Source organism: Chanodichthys erythropterus, chromosome 21, assembly GCF_024489055.1.
Source record: "Chanodichthys erythropterus isolate Z2021 chromosome 21, ASM2448905v1, whole genome shotgun sequence".
NCBI lineage: Eukaryota > Metazoa > Chordata > Actinopteri > Cypriniformes > Xenocyprididae > Chanodichthys > Chanodichthys erythropterus.
The window spans coordinates 37,630,176-37,655,122 of NC_090241.1; the positions used below are offsets into that span (position 1 = coordinate 37,630,176).

Genomic DNA, 24,947 nt, shown 5'->3' on the forward strand with positions numbered 1-24,947 from the left:
GACTAGACTTAAAGGGATAGTTCACCCAAAAATGAAAATTAACCCATAATTTACTCACCTTCAAGCTAGATATGTATATGACTTTCTTCTTTCAGCCAAACACAATCCGAGTTATATTTAAAAATATCATGGCTCTTCCAAACTTTATAATGGGAGTGAATGGTACCTGAGATTTTAAAGCCCAAAAAAGTGCATCCATCCATTATTAAAAGTAATCCACCACCAAAACCCATGTAATTCAAACACTTTTTTCCTCTTTAAGTAATTTACAGCATTAATTTTCAGCTTTAATGCATCACATTTGTCCCACATGTTTGCCTGAATAATAGCCCTTAAGAAGCTGGTATTTCTAAGACTCTGGGATTTAGTTTAGTCTCCAGTAAATTTACTGCGGTCAAGCCAGCCGCCACCCAGAAATGAGCGGTCAATCTAGCCGCCCCTATATTTCGCGGTCCGCGCATACACTTGGTATTACGGTAAGACTGTCTGTGAACCGATCTGAACGTGATTTCACATTCATTCATTTATTCAGTCAGTCAGTCAGACAATAAAAATAACTAAAAAAAAATATTTCACAGCTCAATTTCACCTGAAAATGATAGTAAACCTCAAAGCCTGACATTGTATGCTGCTGAATTCCAAAATTAAAGCCCTCCAACACTCATACGCTGTTTTGTCCATACATTGTGAAACTGAATACATTTCACAGAACTATTCTACCTCGTGTGGAGAGGACACATTCTCACAGTGTCAACTGCACCGTTTCAGGACATTCTGATGTGGCATTCCAAAATAAGAGCCCCCCAAAACTCATGTTTCTGCTGTTTTGCTCATATTTTCAGAAATTCATAAAAAATAAAATCCTATAGACAAAGTGTATATATGAGATTTTGGGGGGCTCCTATTTTGGAATACAACATCAGAATGTCCTGAAACAGTGTAGCTGAAACTGTGAGAAGGTGTCCTCTCCACCTGAGGTGAAATTATTCTGTGGAAACTAGGATTTTATTTTTTATGAATTTCTGAAAATATGAGCAAAACAGCAGAAACATGAGTTTTGAGGGGCTCTTATTTTGGAATGCAACATCAGAATGTCTTGAAACGGTGCAGTTGACACTGTGAGAATGTGAGAATGTGTCCTCTCCAGCTGAGGTGAAATTAGTCTGTGGAGACTAGGATTTTATTTTTTATGAATTTCTGAAAATATGAGCAAAACAATTTTTTTTTTGTTATTTTTATTGACTGACTGCAGTAAATATGATATATAGACTGCAGTGAATAAATGAATGAATGTGAAATCACGTTCAGATCGGTTCACAGACAGTCTTACCGTAATACCAAGTGTATGCGCTGACCGCGAAATATAGGGGCGGCTAGATTGACCGCTCATTTCTGGGTGGCGGCTGGCTTGACCGCAGTGTAAATTTGTACTGACAAATCGTTGACCCTCGAAAGAAGGACTGGCAGTAACACATATCTCATCAGATAGAACTGAACCGGGTTAACACTGAATGGCGGCTAATTATAACTAGCTGTTAAAAGCTCAAGTCAAGTTTAAATAATTGTGTGAAACATCACCCGGTTTTCTTCTGACTAAAAGTATTGGTAACCTTCATCTCAATGTTATGATATAGCTAAATATTACTTTGGTAACTTTTGAATTAATGTAATCTGAATTGGTTTGAATTTGATTGATATAATTAGGAAAAATAAACGCCTTACCTCACCCTAGAAAAGCGCGCCAATTCTGCGCGCGCTTTCTACGCACGAGTGTGAACGACGTCAGCAACGTATATATGAACTTGAAAAACAGAATGCGAGACACTAATTTATACTCAACATTCAGTATTTCTGTCAATATTTCTCTGATCGTGTCTCATGTTTTCTGTCGGTTGTTTAAACCGCAAAGCCTGACTGGACAATGATTCACTCGTTTGAGTCGGTTAAGGAATCGGACAAACTACTAAACCGTCTAAATCGGTTAAACCATCATGCAAAATGAACACAAAGTACAAAAACGCGCTAGATAAAGTGTATTATTTAGCTACGAACCATTGCAAACTGGACTGAAATGTGTCGTTTGCCGGTGATGAAGATCTGCAGATTGTAACTCTGGTAAGACATTTTCCAAACAAAATCAAAACACGAAACGGCACACAGCATTGTTTACATGCTTTTTGGACATATATTAAGCAACGTATCATCAGTAGACCATGTTTGTTTGGTTTTTTACATGTATCATGATATTCTTTGAACCACATTGAAGTATCTTATACCGTGGTACGTTAATTTGAGTAGCATGATAGAAGTATCATAAAACCATCTGATGTACTATTATGGTCGAATAATTATTTCCTTTTATGGTTATAATACTTCTTTTGGAGATTTTTTTTTTTTTTTTTTGGATCATGTATTCAATCAAATTAACTTGTAGTGTAATTAGCTTTTATCTCTGAAGCATTTTGGAGAAGTAGCTGGTATATTATAGCCATTTTTGAGTAGCTTGCCCAAAACTGGTCTTGTTTCGCAACACCAGCCACTTATTCTCATTTACAAACAATAAGCAGTTTGTCATAAAAACCAACAATATTCACAGTTACACAATGCCAGGTTTAAAGTAAACATAATGCACAAGCTAGAGTATAAATAAATAGGGGCTAGTTTATGGTTGTGGATTAGTTAAGTGCTTGTGGATAAGCCGTGTCTTTAGTTGCTCCTCGAAAGTTATATGATATTAAGGACTGCAGCTCATTCCAGCAGACAGGAGCAGAGAGCGTGAAGGTTTTGGAAAGGAACAGCATGGAGACACTGTTAGTGTGTATTTAGGTTGGAGTGCTTACAGTGGCCAACGTCAAAACCTTGAATTTCATGCTTGTATCTACTGGTGCAATCTGTAATGATTACTCTTTAGAGTATTTACACCAAAACTGCTTATTAACAAAATATAATTCAACATTCGTCTTTAATGTAGCATGGCTCTCGAGGCTGTCATTATCAATACTAACCTGGCCAATTCAAGATCAATAACGGTCTAAATATAAACATCAGATGGCATTGTGGATAGTTAAAATCTGGGATTGTGCCATTTCCTGAGAACGTTAAAACAAAACTTAATTGTATAACATCAACATTAAATGATGCTATGTTCTGTATATTGAACCTGTAGTATTCTTAAGATAAAGTTTGCATTGTGAGCAATTGCATGTGAACCATGAAGCTTGTATCAAAACTTTATTAAGGATGATGTGGAAAGAAGATGAGAGACAAGAGAAAAGTAAAATGAATAAGATGATAAAGTAGAAAGACAGGCCAATGCAAGCACTACAATTTCTGATATGTTAAACACAAAAACTCTTCATTCCACTTTAAAAACAATGATTGAACATTATATATTTAATACTTATAATTGTAAAGTGCACTAAATGGATAAATGTATATATTTTTATTCCAGCTGAGGATTGGTTGAGCCTCCAATGACCTCTGACCCCAGACCAATCCAAAGACCAATGGAAAATTAGGTAAGCAATATGTGAACAAATGACCAGCTATTCCATCATAAAACACTGTTGAACTTAAACAACAAAAAATATCAAGATGTCACAAAGTTGAATCAGGAGTCGTTTTTATTTACAATGTAAACAGTCCCCATAAAGAAACATAAATTAACAAACAACGGCCATGAAAATGACAAAACCTGTACAAGAATTAGCTGAGAACAGTCATTTTCAGCAAAACAAACAGCAAAGAATAAGCTCACTTTCACCTCCATATCATCAAACCCACACATACTAAGTGAGCGAAGAAGCCACCGAGTACTGACTGGTTAAGAGAGCGAACAGCGGCCCGGCAGGTTTAGCACCAGCCTAACATGAGGTGCATGATGGGACGGCACTCTTCACAGCATCACAGGAAACGTGTTTCAACTCAAGAGGCGAGGCCAAGCAAGAAGCCACCAATAAATCCACTTGAAACGACAATGTTTTTCTTCACAAATTCAGAAGCCTGAAAAACACGGAGGTTTATGTGGCATAACTATTCATAACCAAAAGAGGGCACTGCTACACACGGAAAAGAGATTCAGAGAACAGGAACCTGTTGCGCAAAACCAATATTGTGTTAAACTAAACTATAAAATAGACTGATAATGATTTCCTCTAAGGAACTGCTGAAGCACAGGAAAAATCCACTGTAGCCCATTTCACAGACAGGGCTTAGATTAAGCCAAGAGTTCAGTTAGGACATTTAAGTAGCTTGTATGAATGTACCTTAGAAAAAATCATGACTGATGTGCATCTTGAGACAAAACAATGACACATTTTAAGATATGCTGCTTTCAGTTTTCAAACATGCATTTTAGTCTGGGACTAGGCTTAAGTCTAGTCTGTGAAAGCAGCGGATAAAGTCCTGGATTCGATTCTAAGTGAATGCCTGTTATCTGAAGCTCACATGTGCACAAGACATGAGTTATCGAGTTGATTTTATTCATGCTATTAAGTGTCTTCACCTCCTCAATAAACGTGTTGATTTCAGGTGCGGCTTTATTGGCTTTTTTCTTCAGGCGTCTCTTTGCTTTGTTAACATCTTTCTCCACTTTCTTCCAGTCAACTTGGACGTAGCCGCTGTGATTGGCTATCTGCAAGACAAAACCCCTTTCAAGCATTTAGTCACATTTATAATATAATGAAGGAACAGCGACCGGTATATTGTAGTGCGAAGCTCTCGGTTCTTGCCTGTAACAACAGAAATCCTCCTCCGACGGCCGTAGCGGCGATCTTTCCCACCCGCTGAAACAGGTATCCCGCACACCTGCGGATGAACGGAGTTAACAAGCAAAAGAAAGGAAAACCAACAATGAAAAATACCAGTATTTAAAGAGGACCTGTTATGCCCTTTTACAAAGTCTTGATATTTTTAGTTTTTAGGCTTAACCTGTTTTAGCATTCATGCTTGAATGTTCAAAAACACATAATTTTTTCCCATTTTTGAAATGTCCCGCCCCTTACCACGAGTTTCAACACACTACTAACTCAAGCCCCGCCCCTTTATTCTGCATATGAATTATTTAAATGAGGAATATTGTGAAGAAAACTCAAGAAGAAACACGGACACTGATATAGAGAAGAACTCCCGCTGGAGGGACTTTGTGCTCTGCAGAGCTTTTTCATGATCAAACAGCAACAATAAATAAGGAAGATGAAGATGGACAAAAGCGTCATTGGTGCTCTTTAAGAATTCGTGTAGCCAGAGGGACATGATAACCTCTGAAAGCACTGGGACATTCCAGTGTTGGGACAGACAAGCAAATGTGGCAGTTTTAAGTTGGTCTTCCAGACGTCAACATTATGTTCAAATAAGAGATTTATGAACTGATGATGAAGAGCAACCGGAAATGAGGTCGGTGAACGAGAACGCACCAGCCTGTGACTCCGCCCATCATAATCTGAGTGGCCGCTGAGTATTTCTCCACGATCGGCCCGGAGCTGTTCCCAAACACGGCGCTCCACCACTGGTGACTCCGTGCGTATGTGGTCAGATCCACCATCTCGTAAGCCTCGTCTTCATCGGCCTGCCCTGAACAGGACACATCGACAGCAGGTCAAGCCTCGAATATGGACCAGCCAGTAAAGCGTGTGATGATATTATTCATCTAAAGCAAGTTGCAGTATTATATCTATACAGCTAGCAGTAAACCTTGTAACCACATGCCATCACACATGAATTCATTTAACTCTATTTTGCTGGTTGTTATGCTATTTGTTATGTTATGCATTATGCTATTTTGTTCCTCAGTGTTTCTGTCTTGTTTTCCAGCCCAAATATCTATACATTCTTAAATCAAGATACATTTATGGAGAAGAGAAACGACTGAAGATATTAAGTCTTATTTTCTGAAACCGATCATCAAAATGAAGAGAGTTTGTGCTTAAAACATCAACAATATCTGCCAATGGGGTCAGAAAAATAATCTTAATTCAAAGGGAAAACAAGGTTATTTTTCTGACCCCGCTGGCAGATATTTGTTCATGTTTTAAGCACAAATATTTTTCAGAAAACAAGACTTAAGATATAGAGGGGAGGTTTCCTGCACAGGGTTTAAATGAAGCCAGGAATAGGCCTTAATCCAGAATAGTTAATCGAGTCTTAAAAAATGGCTTCCTGAAACACAGATTAAGTACAGATTACTAAAACCTGGACTATGGAGAGAGGTTGCCAAGAAAAGCTTAAAAGAGCATGGAACTGAGAAGCAAATCCAAGGAAAACAATGACAGCAGAAAAAGACTGCAATCAAAAAAACTTTACTAAACAAGAGACCGTTCTTTAAAAGCAAGCAAAATACATCAGCTGTGATCCTACAATTATTAGCGTGTCTTGTTTTGTCCTGTGACTTACATAGCAACAAACTAAATGTAATTATTTACACGTGGTTTTCTGTGTTGGCAGTCTAGAAGTGATATTGTTTCAATCTAAAGCACCGTCACAGTGGTTTCTTCATTATTATTGTCAGCAGGTCCTCAACACAAGCACAAGCTCTACACTACACCAACAAACACAAACATGACAGAAACATAATAGAGCAATAAACATTAAGAAGTCTCTCCATTTTCTCATCTTCCTAAAATGCATAAAATAACACCTTATTTCAACATTTACTCTCCCAGTTCAGCCCGGTGCAAAGCATGATGGGAAGTGAAAGTCTTTGACTGGACTAGCTCTAGTTTTCCTCCAGGAAATCATCTTATTAAACTCTGGACTAGATTAAGTCTAGGACTATTTAAAACCATGACAGAGAAAGCAGATTTCTGTTAATCTGGTTTAAAAGGACATTTTATTCTGGGACTATGTTTAATCTCCGTCCAGGAAAGTCATTTTGCATCTCAAGTAAATGTATCTTGATTTAAGAACTTTTTCTGGAAAACAAGACAAAAATACAGATTGAGAAAATATTTTTTGTAGTATATAAAAACTCATGATACATGATTTAAAGTGAAATGTGACCTACAGGGTTTAGCCTAAACCAGGATTAGACCTTAGTTCAATTAGGATATTTAAGTAGCTTTTATAAACGTACACTAGAAAAACACATTACTGGTGATCATCCTGAGTCAAAACAATGGCACTGACATATTTTAAGATATGTCAGTAGTACAAGTTGCTTTAAATTCAGACAGCTCAAACATGCATTTTAGTCTGGGACTATCTTAAGCCTCGTCTGTGAAACCGGAGGCTAGACTTATTTAATGGACACACTGACCAAAGCTGAAACGAGCTCATTCTCAGGTAATGAACTGTGTGAGACACGCTGACTTCAGAGTGTAAAGACTCGACTATCATGTATGAGGCAGCAGACTCACTCACCTTCTGTGTGTTGTTGTTGTTCCGCCATTTTGGGTGATGTGTGACGTCATGGCGTCAGGTGATGTTGACAGCTGTGCGTGCGTGCGCGCCGCCTACAGCCACGTCAATGTTTCAAACATTATACAGTATGTCCGGTTATAATTACTGCGTTTTCATATCCAAAACAAGACGCGCTTTTCCTTAAAGTTCACTGTGAACACAGGCTACTGATGAGTTTGATGTACTATATTTCATTTCATTCTCATGTTTTATGTGCATTTCACAGTAAACCAGCAGCACTAAATAAACGACTGCACCGCGTATTACTGAAGAATCCCTGCATCCGTTTTTTCTCCAAATTTTCTGTGAACATTAGAGGAAATAAAGACAGGATTGAGCCACAGCGGCCTAAGCTTTAACCCTTCAACTGTCACTCCAATTTCCCCTTTTCGCGAAAGCCACACCTCTCTATTTGCATTTCATAACAACGCAAATTAGCCGCTCGCTGTCAAGAGTTTCTGGGAAAATGTTTTGGCTCTTTTCATGCACGCGTGAAACGCTAAAGGCTTCGCGTCGCGCATTCAAACGATCATTACGCGAAACTAAATTACCTAAAGGATTGAAGAACCAAAACATTTTGGGACAAGGCCAGTGACGCGCTCGAGTTCTCGGCAGCGATTGGCTGTTGAGCCCGGGAGGGCGTGGCGACGACGACGGCGTGGGTTCGCCTGTGTGACACAATTACAACAACTTTAATCTGGTGGCGGACACAACTTTCAGATTGTTTTAATACGTTCCGCGTTTTTAAAGTGTGCACGGGCCGCACGTCACGCATAAACATTGACCCGCCGCGTCACACAGTTTATTCCTACAAAACAATGTGAGAAGACGAGCAACTCACTTCGGAACGGGCTTTAGAAACCGAAGCGCGTTTTACTGGAAAAAAGTTTCCGTTTATTGTGGCTTTTGGACGAACGGAGCTCGCCTTCTCTCGGTGCGATTCCATGAAATCGTGCCGAGTGTCGCTCGCCGTCGCCGCTGCTCGACGCCTCAGCGCTGCTGGTGATGAGGAGAAGAAAATGGCGGCGGGAAAAGCGAGTGAACCCGAGGAGGAATCACCGCGGCTGAGCGCGCAGGAGAGCGACACTCTAGCCCGCGTCGACAGGTCTGAACCGCCGCTTAACGGAGCCCGCGAGCGTCTTTTGATTGTTTCTGGGTGTGAGATGTGTGTTCGGAAGCGAGTTGATCCCGAGCCTGTGTGTGTTTGTGTCTCGTTCGCAGCTCTCTGTTCGGATATCAGCGGCTTCATGAAGATGGCGCCAGCATGAAGGCCCTGCTCGTCAAGGTAAAGACGCGCGTTGAAATCAACGCATCGCACGCCTCACAACACACACACACATAGTGCAAAATGACAGCGAGTGACACGGTTTCCCGCGGTCTGGGCGTGAGAGCTGCGCGAGCAGCGACGCGGCGGTGTCCGTGTTTTCTATCAGAGCTGCGCGGCTAACCGTTCCGTTAACGCGCTCCGTTGGAGCTCCGCGAGCCTTTAGCCGCGTATCTGTGATTGAAACCACCATATGGAGAACTTTATGAACTCCGCAGCAGCTCAGGCGTCCAGACGCGTCTCCTCGTTTCACTGCTTAAACGCAGGTTGACGCGACGCGTTCAGGAGCGCAGCCCTAGCCGTGTTTGTGTTTATTCTGTAACTCGTTCGTGAACCGGGCAGAATGCAGGTGTCACTCAAACTGAGGTCGGTGAGTGTAGCTGAAATCACTGGACGCGTGATTTGAGCGCGCGTTCATAAGACGCGCCCCGTCAGTGATTCTGAGCTGAACGCGTTTATTACACGCGTCTGTCACGCAGAGGAAGACTCGGGCTCAGTTTTACGTTGATTTGTGTGCGGTGGTAATGGCTGCTCGGGTCGGCCCAAGATGGCGGGGTGGGGAGGGGTGAGAGCGCGTTATAATGCAGAAAGAGACGCGAATAACGCTGCAGAATGTGCAGCACTCGAGCAGCTCCAGCTGAGCCCTGCTGCCTGCGATTCTGGGCGTCCTGGAGGCTTGTGGGTAACTGGCCTCGTGTGAGAACACCTCCCTGTGTTGTGCAGTGCAGCTGTAGTGAACACTAGAGAGTGAACAAAGACTGAGTCTGCATGAGAAACCTGTCATGTGATGGTGATGGACTTCAGTCTGCGTGTGAATGATGTCTGATCCGCTGCATCCTGACGCTTGTTGATGTCATCATAGATATGCATTCATCATCAGTAGTGTGTAGATGGATCATGTGCGTTACTCTGTAGGGTTGTACAGCGTCCTGACCTGTGGAATTGGTATTATCTGCATTAAAGGCCCCTTCCCACCAAGATCCATAATCTAAGCCCGACACACGACAATGTTGTTATTTTTTTAAGTTATGTCATCCGTAGCTTTAAATGCATGAGCTCTTTAAAGCAGGATGGGTTCTGATTGGCTGATTGGACGCTATTCTTTTACGTTCAGAGCGATTTTTAAAACTTTACTGTGATGGTTATCGTCCTTTGTGTGAACGGGCTTTAGCGTGATTAAAGGGACAGTTCACCCAAAAATGGTCATTCTGTGATTGATAAATAAAACTGTTTAAACATTCTTCAAATGATCTTTTGTGTTCCACAGAAGAAAGTCAGAGCGGTTTGGAAGCACATCAGTGTGAGTAAATGATGACAGTGGTCATTTTTGGGTGGACTAACCCTTTAGCAAACACCACATGTGGGTCGATCACCATCATCATCATCATCAGCAGTATTCAAGGCGTTCTGTTATTGCCGCTTTCTCATCTAGACTTCTCCAGCATTGCGTTGTTCTATCTGCGCTCTTATATAGTGTTTGTTTGTTTTGAGTGAAATATATCTGTAGATCACTAGAATGTCGTCCAGATGAAGATGACGTATGCATGATGCACACTGTATGTTGCTGTTGTTGGGGAGAAATGGCCTGTTTCTTATTTTAACAGACTTGTTGCGTCTCTTGATCAGAATTGACCCTGTAATGCATTTCCAGATTAATGCGCGTCAATGTCTTTTATTGTCTTTCAGCGTCTCGGTGAAGTCGATGGCTAACCAGTAAACCAGTTTATCGATTGATGTTTCTGCAGAGGCACTGATCAAGCCTCACACATGCATGACTTTAGAAATGCCATGTTCAGATGTTCGTGGCTCTCAGATATAATGTCAGGTTCATGTTTATGGAGGATTGCATGTGGACAGTCTTATTTAGCTTGAGATCTGCTATTTATTCAGTCACCGTCGTCCATATGTTACGTTAAATTGAGATGTCACACTTTTGATGACTTTGTTTCTGTGTCAGGGCTAGAGAATAAGGTAAAACCTTGAAGAGCTCAAACTAAAGAAATGTGAGTGAATCATGGCATCTGAAAGGTCTGTTCACGGCGAGATCGACACGTTCATTGGGCTAAATGAAGAATTCACTCCTGTACAACAGATGGCGCTGCTCGACAAACGGAGCAAGAGAAACGCAGTGATGCTGTCAGGAATATAGAATCTCTGTGTTTGGGTTAGAAAATGGGTTTGATCAGCAGAGGAGAAGAGAAATTTCAGCAGAAACAGACTCCGTCTGAACAGCTCTGGGTGAACTCATGTTGAAGTGTGTAATGTCATCGAATGACTGCTGATTTGCTTCGTGTTTTCTTGTGTGTTTCGGTGCTGTTTCTTTATTATGCAGATTTACTGTAGGCTTTACGTATATAGAGTTGGTGTTCTGGGGTTAATTATGTCTGTGCCACATGCATTTTCATGCTCAGACTCTCCATTTAAAAAAAAAAATGATGTGAATAGGATCTAATTCCCTGTGATTGAGATAAATCCCTGTGATAAATGACTTCCATTGAATAATTCTTGGCTCGTTTGTTCCTCTCACCATTGTCAGGTGTATTTATCGTTTGTATGCGGTTCTTCAAAAACTCCCAAAAACATTTAATGAGCTCACCAAAGTATAACAAACATCAGCTTTTGAGCTCATTAAATCTTTCTGGGAGTGACCGTGTCTTTTTTGCGTTTTCTTCATGATCTCGGCTATATTTCATGCATGCTTTATACCGTTATGTACTACTTCAACACTTTCTTTTTTTTTCACCACCTGACAAACACCTAAATGGCTGAAATATTGCTTAATTGATTGGTTGTTGAGGCAGCATATGTAGCCGTGTGACGTTCTCTTCTGTTGTTGTGAGTTGTGATGTTTTGTTGACCGTACTCCTGCTTTGGTTGCTTTAGATGTGTGTGCGCACATCAGTTTTCTTGTGGTTCATAGACTACTAGTGTCCTGCCAAACCAACCTGAGGTCAGCCGGTGACTTGTGGGATCATCGAATGGCAGAGTGACGGCCTGCCTGAACACACGTGACCTGTGTCATATCGCGTGTTTCTCTTATTACTGCTGTGACGTGAACGTGGCTTGAGAACAAAACGCGGCTCGGCCATCTGACCTTCGAGAGCCTCGCTGACCGAAGCGTCTCGCGGTGTCGTCGGGGTCTGCAGCGGTTTGAACGTGCATTTGTAGGTAAAAGGAGTTTTCTATCTGCTGTTGTAGCGAGACATTGTGCCTGTGCCAAACATGATGCAACGCCGTAACCATGTCTTGAACATTGGGGGGACCAAAGGGTGTGTGTGTGTGTGTGTGTTATTGGTCTTTTTATTTAAAAGAATTAAGTAATTAAAAGATTATAAGGGATTTAAGGGAATAACGAAAAAGAAATAACAGTAAAAGTTACAGGTCTATTGTAGTTATGAAGTGATCAGTTTAAACTATTTGCAAATAGTATATTTTTTAAAAATATGCACCTTCATTCTTATGTCTAATATGTAAGAAATGCAAACCGTTTGTCTCGTTACATGCAGAATTACTTGAAGCATGTAAATAATTCACTATTTAAAAAGGACGGATCGCTCAGAATGATCACTCATGTCCTTCCAAACCTCTGACTTTCATTCATTTTTCTGTGGAACACAAAGGAGCATGTTTTGAAGAATCTGTGTTTTTGTCCACATAATGAAAGTCAAAAGAGTCCAATGTTGTTTGGTTTACTCCATCTGTGTTCTGCTGAAAAAGAAAATCACAGGTTTGAACGACACGACGGCTAGTAAATGATGACAGAATGATCGTTATTGTGTGAACTAACGCTTTAATGTCTTCAGCGTCTGAGTGGAAAGTAACAGTCCAGAGGCCTGAACTGTGTGTGTCACCCACCGGCGGCTCGCTTTAACCTAGTTTACACAATGCAGGTGTTATCTCATTCCTTGTGCATTAGTCAGACTAATTGAAATGCTAGTGTTTATAGTAATTATTGTTGCTGTAATCTGCACATTCTCCCCATTTGTGACGGACTGATAATCGATTTGTCTGTTTTTGAGATCATAAGCATCCGCTGAGCACAATGTCTGATTAACACAAATATAACCTGTAACCCGTGTCACTGGCAAAATGTGGAAACGGATTTGTTGGTCTTTTCTGCTCCCAGTAAATTAAATATTGTGTAAAGTAAGTGTTTGTCATTTAGTAGTTTTGTTGATCTCATTTATGATAGAAGAACGACCCCAACCAGTAACTGACATCAGCTGTTTTCATGTGTTAATGCTGTCAGAGAGGTCATGTGCGTTTGTAAGTGTTCAGAATGTAAAACCTGTTAACTAGATCTGGTTCTGTCTATTCTTCATGCATGTTTAGTGTCTAAACTGATTCGTCTCAGGAAACGACCAAACACCTGCCAGTTCAGTGAATCTTGCTTCATTTGACATTCAGTTACCTCTTCATGTGTAGAATTATTGGTTCAGAGTGACTGTTGTGCGAGTTGCTCTGATTCGGCCGTCTCAGACGCGTCCAGGTTATTGTGTTTGTGACGAGAGCACATCACGCCCTAAATGTCTTCTGGGGACTTTTTGAGTGACAAGGAAGTCTTTGCGGGTTAAAGGGTTAGTTCACCCAAAAATGAAAATAATGTCATTAATTACTCTCCCTCATGTCGTTCCACACCCGTAAGATCTTCATTCATCTTCAGAACACAAATTAAGATATTTTTGATGAAATCCGATGGCTCAGTGAGGCCTGCATAGCCAGCAATGACATTTTCTCTTTCAAGATCCATTAATGTACTAAAAACATATTTAAATCAGGTCATGTGAGTACAGTGGTTCAATATTAATATTATAAAGCCACGAGAATATTAACATATTAATATCGATAAATATTTTTGGTGCGTCAAAAAAACAAACTACTTTTTTTACAATATCTAGTGATGGCTGATTTCAAAACACTGCTTCGGAGCGTTATAAATTAATGGATCTTGAGAGAGGAAATGTCATTGCTCAGGCCTCACTGAGCCATCGGATTTCATCAAAAATATCTTAATTTGTGTTCTGAAGATGAATGAAGGTCTTATGGGTGTGGAACGGCATGAGGGAGAATAATTAATGACATTATTTTCATTTTGGGTGAATTAACCCTTTAATTATTGACGGGTCGTGATTTTCATTCTCTTAGTGAAATAGAAACTGTCTTGATGTTTGTTTGTTTGTTTGTTTGTTTGTTGGAGGTTGAAAATGATTGACAGGCCGCCATGAAACGTCATCAGTCAACTCGAGTAGCGATCTGTTGAAAGGCTAACAACTGAAACGCTCAAAGTGCCTTTCTGTTATCCTGGTTCATTGGTGTCTTCTGAAATATTAGTGAATTTCTGTTATTTACAGATAAGGATGTGTACGTCTAATTAGAGCTGCACGATTCTGGATAAATTGAGAATCACAAATCAAAATAGCGTACCAGAAGTTCTGTAAACTTTTATCGCTGTACTTCTGTGATAATCTGAATTAAGACAGAAATAATGATACTGTGTGGTTGAAAAGACTGTTTGCGAAGCACATGACTGGCTCTCTGTCTCAGAACGCAGATCTGAATGTTCATGATGATAGTAAAAGGTTTAATGGACAGAGCCGGATCATTGTCATGTAAGAATAAGATTGCGTGTGTGTTTGAATCGAGATCGCCATCTTTTAATAATTTATCATGCCGCTCTATGTAAAATGTGATGTTTGGGTTCTTTTAAAACGCCATGCCACGTCGAGTCCGGCCGTAACACTGCTGTCCTTACATTATTATTATTATTATTATTATTATTATATCATAAATTTATATTACAAAATGTTTAATTATTCATTGGAAGTTCTTATTCTTCATCCATTCCTTATTCTTTGTTTTTATTGATCAGTTTGTGTGTGAAGCGGTAAGGTTGAATTTGTTTCCTCACACAGGCTGTTCGCTGCTATGAGTCTCTCATCCAGAAAGCTGAAGGAAAGGTGGATCCCGAGTTCTTCTGCCAGCTGGGTCACTTCAACCTCTTACTGGAGGAGTATCCGAAAGGTGCGGAGTGTCCCTAACCTGCTCCGTACCCATTGACTAACATGACTCAAACGCCTGAGGAGCTTCACGTAACGCGTGTCTTTTTGTGTTGCAGCATTATCGGCGTACCAGCGGTACTACAGTTTACAATCAGACTACTGGAAGGTGAGGAGCCGCCGTCTCTGATGAATTAAAACATCAGCGTTCCTTCAGTGTGTGTTTGATTTAGCGTATTGTGAGATCAGGGGCCGTATTCACAAAACATCTTAAGGCTAAAAGTAGCTCCTAACTTGCCAATTTAGGAGAAACTTAGCCATTATTTAAGCCATTAGTTGACTAATCACATTTATATTAATTTAATTTCTTAAATAGCCTACTGGAGCGAATAAACCATAATAATGAGCGTTTATGTAATATAGGCTATATAGAATTTAAGCGCACGCATAAAGCTTGCCATAAAAACACGGCAAAAGTAATAATTATGAATGTGACCAAAACAGCAAGGAGACATTTTAATTGTTTATTAATAAAGTAATGTTTTCTTAATCAGTGTCGGCTGCGAAGATGAAGTTGACATTGCTGACTCTCATCATCTCCGCATATACTGGACGTGCCTAAAGAGAGAATGTTGGCTACATAATCAGAGTAGCCTATTTCTTTCCATTTTTAGATATTTCAAGCTTTCTGTAGAACTATTCCTCATGCCTGTGAGGCAAGCAGCCTATACGCTGAGTTTCGGTTAATTTAGCCTATAAGATGCGCTCCAGTTCACGTGCCAGTGATCGCGTCCGCGCCTGCCATGATTATATTGTCTGCTATATTTGCTGCTTATTTATTAAATCCGGCAATTGGTTGATGAAACATTGATTAAAATTAAGATACAATTTTTACAGAACGAAATTCACTTTAAAGAGAGGCTTTCTATAAATCAAAACTTAATGAAGTGGTCAAAATCATGTCTGACCCATTCCATGAGTCCCGATATATTGCGCATCTTATGATGCATCTTACTTATGGTGTTCACTTTTCATAATCGAGTAAATTCATTTAAAACATAACATAGGACTATTTAAACATAAATATGAAACTACATTTTCTTTAATGGCTACCAACACGTATTAGAGTACAGAGAAATTTCATAAGCAAGAGCGGATCATGTCACGAGTCGGATCAAGAATAACTTATTCTTAAGACTTAATATTGGGGGCATTCAAGTTATTTGACTTGTATATTTATTTATTTTAAGTAACGCAATAGTTACTTTCCCTGGTGATTAGTTACTTTTAAAATGATGTAACTCAGTTACTAACTCCATTACTATTTGTGAGAAGTAATTAGTAAGTATAACTAATTACTTTTTCAAACACACTGAACACCATTGAAGCAATAGCAATAGAGCAGTGGGTGCTGAACCTTTTCTTCATAAATGCAATACATTTTGATTTATAGATTTAAATCTACAATGAGACACCAAAAATAAATCTTTAACAAATAAATAAATATTGTCTGATTACCTGTGGCAGTGGTTTTCATGAGTTCATTTACAAATGATTGAATAGAGTAAGAAAAAAAAAAAAGCATATTTGGTGTGCTGTCCAAGGGTATTGCGGGCTCCGAGATGCAGACATCCAAGAGGCGGTCCACAATTAACTGTATATACTAGTTTAATTAGTGACACTTAGCCTACATTTTAAAACCTTTATTTGAATATGGCAACATTTTTATTAAAAATATTTATTTGAATAGGGCAACATTTGTATTCTAAAACCTTTATTTTAATATGGAAACATGACACCTCATTCTACAATGTTTCTATGATTAAATCGCTGACTCCTCCCCATCAGCCAATCACTGTGTGTTTACTCCATAGCAACGAGGTCAACCCCGCCCTCACTCTTAGCTTAAGACTTCAGTCTATTCCTTAGTAAGAGTTTGTCTCAGCAGCTTTGTGAATAGGTTTTAAGAGAAAACTCTTAGCTAAGAACTTTTACTGATATTTAGGAGAACTCTTAGTGGTAAGATAAAATGTTTTGTGAATACGGCCCCAGGACATTGATGTGGACCTCACTCAGGTCCTGTGAACAGTTTACTACACCATGTTAGAGGAAAGAGTTTGCCTATACTATCTGTACGTTCATGGAAAATGAATGAGTGTGTGTGTGTGTGTGTGTGTGTGTGTGTGTGTGTGTGTGTGTGTGTGTGTGTTGATTGATAGTTGTAGTGAAATCTTCCTGTGTGGTTTTCATCGAGCGTTTCAGGTGGTTTTCACTCTGACTGATCCAGGATTTCTTTGAATCTGATTGTTGTTGAACTGAATCTTGAATCTCCTCTTCCTCTAGAATGCTGCCTTTTTGTACGGCCTCGGGATGGTTTACTTCCATTACAATGCATTTCAGTGGTGAGTATCTTCACATCGTGACATGATGCACGTGTGAACGCAACATTTTTGATTGACATTTTGGACGCTCATGTGACGAGGTGAATGAGCTCAGATGCGTGGGCGGACTGTTTCCATGGCGATATTCAGGCCCCTCCATGTGGGCTGATTCTGGGAGATCGCATCTCCTTGCATTTTAAGCCACATGCGACAACGGGTTTACCTGCCGCCAGTAGATTTTATTTAGTTTATCTTTTGTTGGTTGCCACTGTCACATGTTGACATGATTGTTCAGGAAGGAGTTCTTCATTGCTGTTGTTTGTTTGCTCTCAGGGCGATCAAGGCGTTTCAGGAGGTGCTGTACATCGACCCCGGCTTCTCTCGGGCTAAAGAGATTCATCTGCGTCTCGGCCTGATGTTCAAAGTCAACACGGACTATGAGTCGAGCTTAAAGGTATGACGCAGTGTCACATTGGTTTAAAAACACGTTTAGTGTACATGTGGTCTCATTCTTTTTTCCCAGTAGTGTTCGTGAACTTTTGTGATTTACATGAAAACTTCTACAGGCTGTAAATCAATATCAGTGTGACGAAGCACAAACACAGTCAGCCGTCATGATCGGCCGTCACAGATCTACAATGTATATTTTATAATACAATTTCTCGTTTAGACAAAGCTCCATCTGGACAGTTTGTGTCAATCTGAACAGCCATTGAGTTTCAGACACGAGGCCTGATCTTTACAGAAACACTCAACAGGACGGTCCTGAAGTTTGGATTTGGATTTCTGTTTCTTTCTCTCATTTTATTTATTCTATATTCTATTTATTGTGTTCATATTTAATGTACTTTATTATTGGTTGACTTTAACACCTTTACTTTGGTTCATGTCAGTTTCCTGGATGTCTGATGTGTGTTTGTGCTTAAACGGTTTGATTTGAGTTAATTAACTCAATATACGCAGTCATTATTTCTGAGGTCTTTAAAGTCCCTCCATCACTTAAGTCTAGTAGAGGAAGATGTGAGAGGTCTCCCGCTCAGATGTTTTTGTCTCCTGTGTGTCCGCAGCACTTTCAGCTGGCGCTCATCGACTCCAATCACTGCACTTTGTCCAAAGCTGAGAGTAAGTGCCGCACATTCTGCATCACACACGAGCGCACAAACCGCGATCAGAGACCGGTATCAGTTTAGGATGCATGTGACAGATTATTAGTGGTGTTGGTTAAGTCGGTCCTCACTAGTACTGATACTCAAACCTCTGTCAAGTGTTTAAGTTGAGAGTGTAAATGCAGCGTTTGTGCATGTGACGTGAATGATCCTCTTGAAGAGAGTGAGCTGTTGCTTTATTAAGTGATCAGATGCATTTTCACCTTCTGCATCAGAAAACAACTAAAAATCCCTCAGACACACATGATGTGTGTTATTAGCTTAAATTTAAACTCTCTAACTTTTAATGCTGCCCTTGACACCTAATGAAACGCACAGCTCTTTTTACAGCGTGTAGAGCGGCAGTCCTACTGTTAGTATCGTCGCTTCATTTTATTCTGCAATTCATGTTGTATGTGGCCGTTGCCTTGGAAACACCAATACCAGCGCCTGCTGGCGTAGTGTTGGTGATATTCTCTCTCTCACACACAAACACACACACACACACACACACTTGCCGTCAGGCTCGTGAAGGGCCGTCTCTCACCTCTGTCCAAACGTGTCATTCGCTGGACAGAGGAAGCTGTTTTTAGAGGATCTTCTCCTCCATCAGAAACATTTACACAGAAAAGCTGCTGTTCTGAGTTTGCTGCTAATTCTTGTCTTTGTGTTTGTGTTTGTAGTTCAGTTTCACATCGCGCATTTATACGAGATTCAGGTGAGTCTTTTATTCCTGTCTCTTTCTTTGACTAAACACACATTAACTACTTCTGCCTTGTAATTGATGGTAATGCATGAGATCATGTTCGTGCTTTATGAGGGGAAGTTAGAGCTGAACATTCGGCTCGTGTTACTATAGCAACAGGAGAGAGGGGTTGCCGTGGTGTTGCTGAGGCTTCCCTCCTTCCTGAACGTTCACTACAGTATCACATGACAGAAAAGATTTGTCACGTAGACCTCAGAACAAAAGCGGTTCAGTGCAGGCGTTAGTTTTCTGTGTTGGGGTTAGTGACTGTCTGCTTTGGTTGTGTCACAGAAGAGATACCGCGTGGCCAAAGAGGCCTATGAGAGTCTCCTGCAGACGGAGAATTTACCTGCGCAGGTGAAGGCTGCTACCTTACAACAGCTGGGTAAGAGCATCTTAACCGTCTGCATTCTCATTAACATCTGTCACATGTTGTCTGTCACCATAGAATATAATTTCCGCTCGTCCACATGTTACAGTAAAATAAAGTTCTCGTCCTTAAAGCTGTTATCTGGAGCAAAATCATCACATGACCAGAAGTTCATTCACCTGCGAGTCTAGAGGGTCATTGTACGCTTTCAAACTGAAACTGCTTTAACGAAAACATGTGCTTCACTTTCTGTTGTGAACCCTTCACTGCATCACTGAACACTCGGTTTCGAGGAATGAGTCGAAGTTGTTTTCTGTGGTCATAGACAACCACAGATTAGTGGTGGTGTTTCTCCAGGTTATCTGCATCCGTATGTGATTTTTATGCTAAAGTGGCGCTCCTCTCTCTCTTTCTCAGGCTGGATGCATCATACAGTCGAGCAGCTGGGAGATAAAGCTAATAAGGACAGCTACGCTATACAGTGTCTCCAGAAATCCCTGGAAGCCGATCCTAACTCTGGCCAGTCCTGGTATTTCCTCGGCAGGTCAGTCACATGTCGTGAACACAGACGTTAGGTGTACTGCGTTTGCTTGCAGTTTTGCAGACGTGGATTTGTTTGCTCTCTGTAGGTGCTACTCCAGTATTGGGAAGGTCCAGGATGCCTTCATTTCATACAGACAGTCCATAGACAAATCCGAGGCCAGCGCAGACACGTGGTGCTCGATAGGGTACGTATCTGTCTGAACCGCACCACTACAAACTGCAGATGAGCGATCCATGCTTAATCTGCTGACGTTTACATGAATAGTTGATGTGGAATTGATTCACTACATAGAGCTGCACGATTCTGGATAAAATGAGAATCATGATTTGTTTCAAATAGTTTCAATTGGTTTCAAATCGAGATCGATTCTCCCACAATTCTGAATATACAACTAACATGTAATTCACTAAAGGTTCAGTGACTCATTAATAAATACTTGTTTCATTACTGGATGAATCAGTGTTTTTGAACAAATCTTTTGAATTAATGATTCAATGACAAATACATATTTTTAAGTCACTTGTTGCCACCTAGTGGCTAAAGTTGTAACTGAAACAACCATTATTTGAAGCACCAAGTTCATTTCAAAAGCTGGTTTGCTCTATTTTTGTTTAAACTTATATCTCAGTACTTCTGTGATAATTTGAATATTTTTAACAGAAATTAAAAATTTCAACCACTGTGTGGTTCAAAACTGCGCTCTCTGACTCTGGCAGCACCAACACAGATTTTAATGAATTCTGGTGTGATTTTTGTCAAAGGTTTAAAAGGCGAATCGTTGTCATTAATAAAATAAGATCGCACGGGGGCTTGAATCAAGATCGCAGTCTTTTTTACGATTAATCGTGCAGCTCTACTCCTCACTTATCGATGACTCATTCTTGTCACTTTTTAAAGGCAACATTTCAGTTTGTAGTTGGAAGATCATGTGATTCGTGTGCTTTTTATTGTGTGTGAGGATCTGACCTGAGATGTTCAGCTGCAGCTTTGACTTGTCACGTCTAGTTGGATTATAAAGACCGTAAACTACATGTTTTGACTGGAACGTAACTAATTTCACTTGTGGGTTGCACTGCTTTGTGTGTGTGTGTGTGTGTGTGTGTGTGTGTGTGTATCTGATTGGTCTCGTACTTGTGTAGGATGTTTTGTTTGAGTTAATTAACCTGCTGGCCGCTTGCTCTCGTAGCGTGCTGTATCAGCAGCAGAATCAGCCCATGGATGCGTTGCAGGCGTACATCTGCGCCGTGCAGTTGGATCACAGTCACGCTGCGGCCTGGATGGATCTGGGCACGCTCTACGAGTCCTGCAACCAGCCGCAGGACGCCATCAAGTGCTACGTCAACGCCACGCGCAGCAAAGCCTGCACCAACACCGCTGCGCTGGCGGCCCGCATCAAGTACCTGCAGGTAAGAGCGACGCTGAGCGAGTCTCCGTGACCCGCGCTACAGCCACGGTGGGTCTGTGTGGGTCTCAATACATGTTGCATTTGTTGTGAATATGTTCAGTTAATTTGTGTCAGATTTCTTTCACCTTCATTCTTCGTTTGTATGCGTGAGTCCAGTGATCATTGGAGCTAGAAATACTTTGACTGCTGAGGCCACCTTGACCCTTTAAAACTAGACTGAATTGGCATCACGCCGCACTGCTCTGTTTGAACTGTTCCGCCGCACGTCCTCAGATGGCTGTTTACATGTCTTTTTCACGCGTTTTCGTCCTAGGCTCAGTTCTGTAACCTCCAACACAATAGTCTACAGAGTAAAAGTAAAATGCTTCCTAGTATTGAGGAAGCCTGGAGCCTCCCAATCCCAGCAGAGCTAACGTCCAGACAGGGTGTCCAGAGCACAGGCCAGCAGGTGAGACCAGATAGACACACACCCTTAGAAACGCCCCTCACACACACACACACACTCACACACGCGGCTCATCGGGTGTAACCACGCTCCTGCTCATCTGATCAGTGTTGCACAGTAACGATTGGATTGCACAAATTGAATGTTGGGATTGGAAGTATTTTGGGAATCCTTCGGTTAACTTCCTACATTTCCAGAAAGCGTGTTTTCAACAGCGAGCCGATCAGTAGCGTGGTTTCAGTACGTGAGCTTCAGTAGTGCAGCTCCACACAATCGCACATCTGGGTCAAAAATGAGTTTGATGCTAAAAGTGTGTCATTTTGCTGTTTTTCACCCAGAGCTGTGTTTGTGATGTAGTCTTTAGTCCTGCAGTCATTGTGCCCTCTAGTGTTGCAGTTCCACAACAAACACTGACGCAGTCCAGCTGTAGTAGTTAATAGTCGTGTGTGTGTGTGTGTGTGTGCGTGTGTGTGTGTGTTCATGACAGTACAATGAGACGTGTTTTTCTCTCTCATTGATACTGACGCACTCGCTCATAAGTGTTTTATATTATTTGTTTTTGCATCTTTTCTCTGTTGTTGTTTAGGGTGGGGTGGGGGGGAGCAGGACACAAACAGACGTCTGCTTACAGCTCTAATTATATATCAGGGCTTCAGCACCTGTTTGTTTTATTATTTCTGTTTGTGTTTTCACATTGGAGTCAATATGGCTACTCCTAAACCTGAATGGTAAAAAGATGTGGCTTATTGAGTTATTGCCCAAAACGAATGAGAGAATGTGACTTAGAGAAGCGGCCCTTGCAGAGGAACAGAAGATGTTGCCATATATATAATCCTTCATGACTATAATACTGATTTAAAAGCTTTTTAGTATTTTAAAGAATTTAATTTGAGTCTACAATAAAGGGTTAGCACTTTGATGTATTGACCCAATACCTATACTATTGAAACAATGTGTGTGTATATATATATATCTCTTTCTGAACCAATTTTGACACTGTACACCTCCAGAAAGACCTTAACAAAGCTGCTGGTCAAGAGGTCAAACAGAACCTGAGGCACAATGTCAAGCTGTAAATCACGATTTAACCTTTGAATCGGCACCAGACAGATCTGCTGTCCGTCTTGCAGCTCTATTCCTCACATGATTTCTGCCAGTTGTGGAGGAATATTGACTGACTTTTTACATGTATTGACTGAGCAAATACTAAGTTTCACACTCTCACTTGACTGGGTTTGGTGCAGATGTCTTCAGTCTCTGTCTCTTGACGTGTCTGCGGTCTCTCTCAGGCGTGTAAACCTCACCCCGGGGCGTCAGGTGGGGCTCATGGCTCCGGTCAGTCGCTGCCTCCCCACGTGAGCCCGCTGGATCAGAGTGACGATCAGTCGAGTCCAGCCAAGAGGAAGAGGACCGCTAGTCCTGCCAAGGTGTGTGCTAGTTTCTTCTGGTCAGCATGTCTCTGATACAATGGCAGTGGTGATAATCACTTCTGTGGGTCTTCATGTTACTCCTCAGAGCTCCACAGAGTCTTGGACCAACAGTTCAGCACAGCCACCAACTCCAAACTGGTACCTGTCTCCTCAGAAGCTGCAGGTGAGTGTCTGATGAACACTGCGTGTCGGTCGTCAGTCCTGAGCTTCAGTGATTTTAGTGCTGACGGCCCTGGTATGATGAAATTCAAGCAGCTGCAGATCTTTTCTTCTGTGTTGTGACGCATCCGATCGTAACGATGATCAAAAATGTAGGGCAAGACTTGGTTTTGTGCATCTGATTGGATGCAGAGGTGTGGGCATGGCTCTCAAGTGTATGCAGACGAGCATGCAAGGGCGGAGTTTAATCGCACTGATTGATTGGAGAATCCTGCATACATCTGACTCGACACTGGAAGATCCAGTTAAGTCTGATTGAGCAAAAGCTCAAAACATTTTTTAAAAGTGAAACGTGTGGATGACTTGTTCAACAATAAGATCTGTAACATGCATTTAGAAAATAAATTTACATTTCATACCAGCTTTTACTTCCTTAGGGCACGTTTACATGACAACGATGTACTAAAAACAGAAAAGTTTGCGTTTTTCACCTACAGACGACAACATTGTCAAAATGATCCGGATCAGCAAAAATGACTAAAAACGCTGTATTCTGCTGCCAGGCCAGTAGATGTCACTCCACACCCCATCCTTGACTGAACGTGTAATACGTGTGCACATGACGTCACCATTTTCACATATTTGCATTTTTGTAGTGTACACGGAATACGATAATGCTATTATTTTCAAAAACGTGCACTTTGAAACACGTTTTCAAAAGTTTGCCTTTTCAGGCCCCCAAAACGCTGCTGACGTGTAATTGAACCGCCAAATCGCATAAAAGGTTTTCCGTTTTAGTTGAGAACGGTGTTGTGTAAACTGCCCCTTAGTTAATGGCCCTATCGACTCCAGCATGCGTGATGTTGGTTTAGACCAGGTGTGTCCAATCCTGCCTGGAAGCTTCTAGTGATCCTGAAGACCTTGATTGGCTGGTTCAGGTGTGTGATTAGATCTGGAGCGGGATTGGGCTCCCCTGGTTTAGAGAGTGGTTTGTTGGTGGTTCAGACTCTCATGTCTGTGTGAGTGTGTGTCAGCTGTCCTTGGAGCTGCTTCTTGCACTGAAGAACTTCCAAGCTGTTGGTTTCAGTTGTGACGTCCCTGACCATTAGGAGGCTTTTCAGGTTGAAGGTTCAAGGCTTCTTGTACTCAGCTGTTCACTGAATATCTTTTTGTCCCCTCCTCTTCCTCTCAGTTGCTGGAACAGTTGCGAGCCAACCGGGCGAGTCTGAAGCCTGTTCAGCTGCAGATGTTGGAGCAGTTGGAGGCTCAGCTGTCAGCCACGCACCTGCACCAGCAACAGGTACGTCACAATCAGGATTCATGAAAACCTCCTGAAGGAAAACGTAATGTTTCTTGAATCTGGCCCCAGAATCTTCCAGAACTTATGGGTTTTCTGATGTGTTTTCCTCTTTTCCTCTGACACTTAGCTGCTTTCCACCGTCAGGCCGAACGGTTCTAAGAATGGCAAGGAACGGTTCCAGTATGTTTCCACTTCAGCTTCGTTCAGCACGGCACGATTACAAACTGTTATCGGCTCTGAATTCTCCTCACGATTGGCTAACCGTTCTGAACCGTGCCGGTAGAGACGTGCCTGGCTGCCGATTTCTC

The 24,947-nt window shown here is 41.3% G+C and overlaps 2 protein-coding genes across 3 annotated transcripts in view; one reads left to right on the forward strand and one right to left on the reverse strand.

Moving 5' to 3' along the window:
* Positions 1-3,293: 3,293 nt before the first annotated feature.
* LOC137011734 (FUN14 domain-containing protein 1-like) lies at positions 3,294-7,626 on the reverse strand. The gene is made up of 5 exons (XM_067374838.1): positions 7,357-7,626; positions 5,415-5,571; positions 4,731-4,806; positions 4,505-4,633; positions 3,294-4,002 (listed from the first exon to the last, which is right to left on the reverse strand). The coding sequence occupies exons 1-5, from the start codon at positions 7,382-7,384 to the stop codon at positions 3,925-3,927; spliced, it is 468 nt and encodes a 155-aa protein (XP_067230939.1). The 5' UTR covers positions 7,385-7,626; the 3' UTR covers positions 3,294-3,924.
* Positions 7,627-7,680: 54 nt separating this feature from the next.
* kdm6al (lysine (K)-specific demethylase 6A, like) overlaps positions 7,681-24,947 on the forward strand; it is a 33,314-nt gene continuing 16,047 nt past the window's right edge. The window contains exons 1-16 of one of the 2 annotated variants that reach the window (XM_067374832.1): positions 7,681-8,500; positions 8,617-8,680; positions 14,632-14,740; positions 14,835-14,884; positions 17,059-17,117; positions 17,430-17,550; positions 18,164-18,218; positions 18,925-18,959; positions 19,278-19,371; positions 19,774-19,900; positions 19,986-20,084; positions 21,087-21,306; positions 21,619-21,753; positions 23,040-23,177; positions 23,266-23,343; positions 24,532-24,639. In XM_067374832.1, the coding sequence (XP_067230933.1) occupies positions 8,340-8,500; positions 8,617-8,680; positions 14,632-14,740; positions 14,835-14,884; positions 17,059-17,117; positions 17,430-17,550; positions 18,164-18,218; positions 18,925-18,959; positions 19,278-19,371; positions 19,774-19,900; positions 19,986-20,084; positions 21,087-21,306; positions 21,619-21,753; positions 23,040-23,177; positions 23,266-23,343; positions 24,532-24,639 (1,653 nt within the window). In that variant the 5' untranslated portion in view covers positions 7,681-8,339. The remainder of the gene's footprint in view (positions 8,501-8,616; positions 8,681-14,631; positions 14,741-14,834; positions 14,885-17,058; positions 17,118-17,429; positions 17,551-18,163; positions 18,219-18,924; positions 18,960-19,277; positions 19,372-19,773; positions 19,901-19,985; positions 20,085-21,086; positions 21,307-21,618; positions 21,754-23,039; positions 23,178-23,265; positions 23,344-24,531; positions 24,640-24,947) is intronic. The other variant, XM_067374833.1, reaches the window with a different exon arrangement.

What these genes read in the sequence shown, in the direction of transcription:
- LOC137011734 (XM_067374838.1), bottom strand. Translation starts at nt 7,384, where the DNA reads ATGGCGGAACAACAACAACACACAGAAG. An exon ending in GAGGATTTCTGTTGTTACAG is followed by an intron (nt 4,634 to 4,730) that starts GCAAGAACCGAG and finishes TTTGTCTTGCAG; the next exon opens with ATAGCCAATCACAGCGGCTA. An exon ending in TCAACACGTTTATTGAGGAG is followed by an intron (nt 4,003 to 4,504) that starts GTGAAGACACTT and finishes CGTGTTTTTCAG; the next exon opens with GCTTCTGAATTTGTGAAGAA.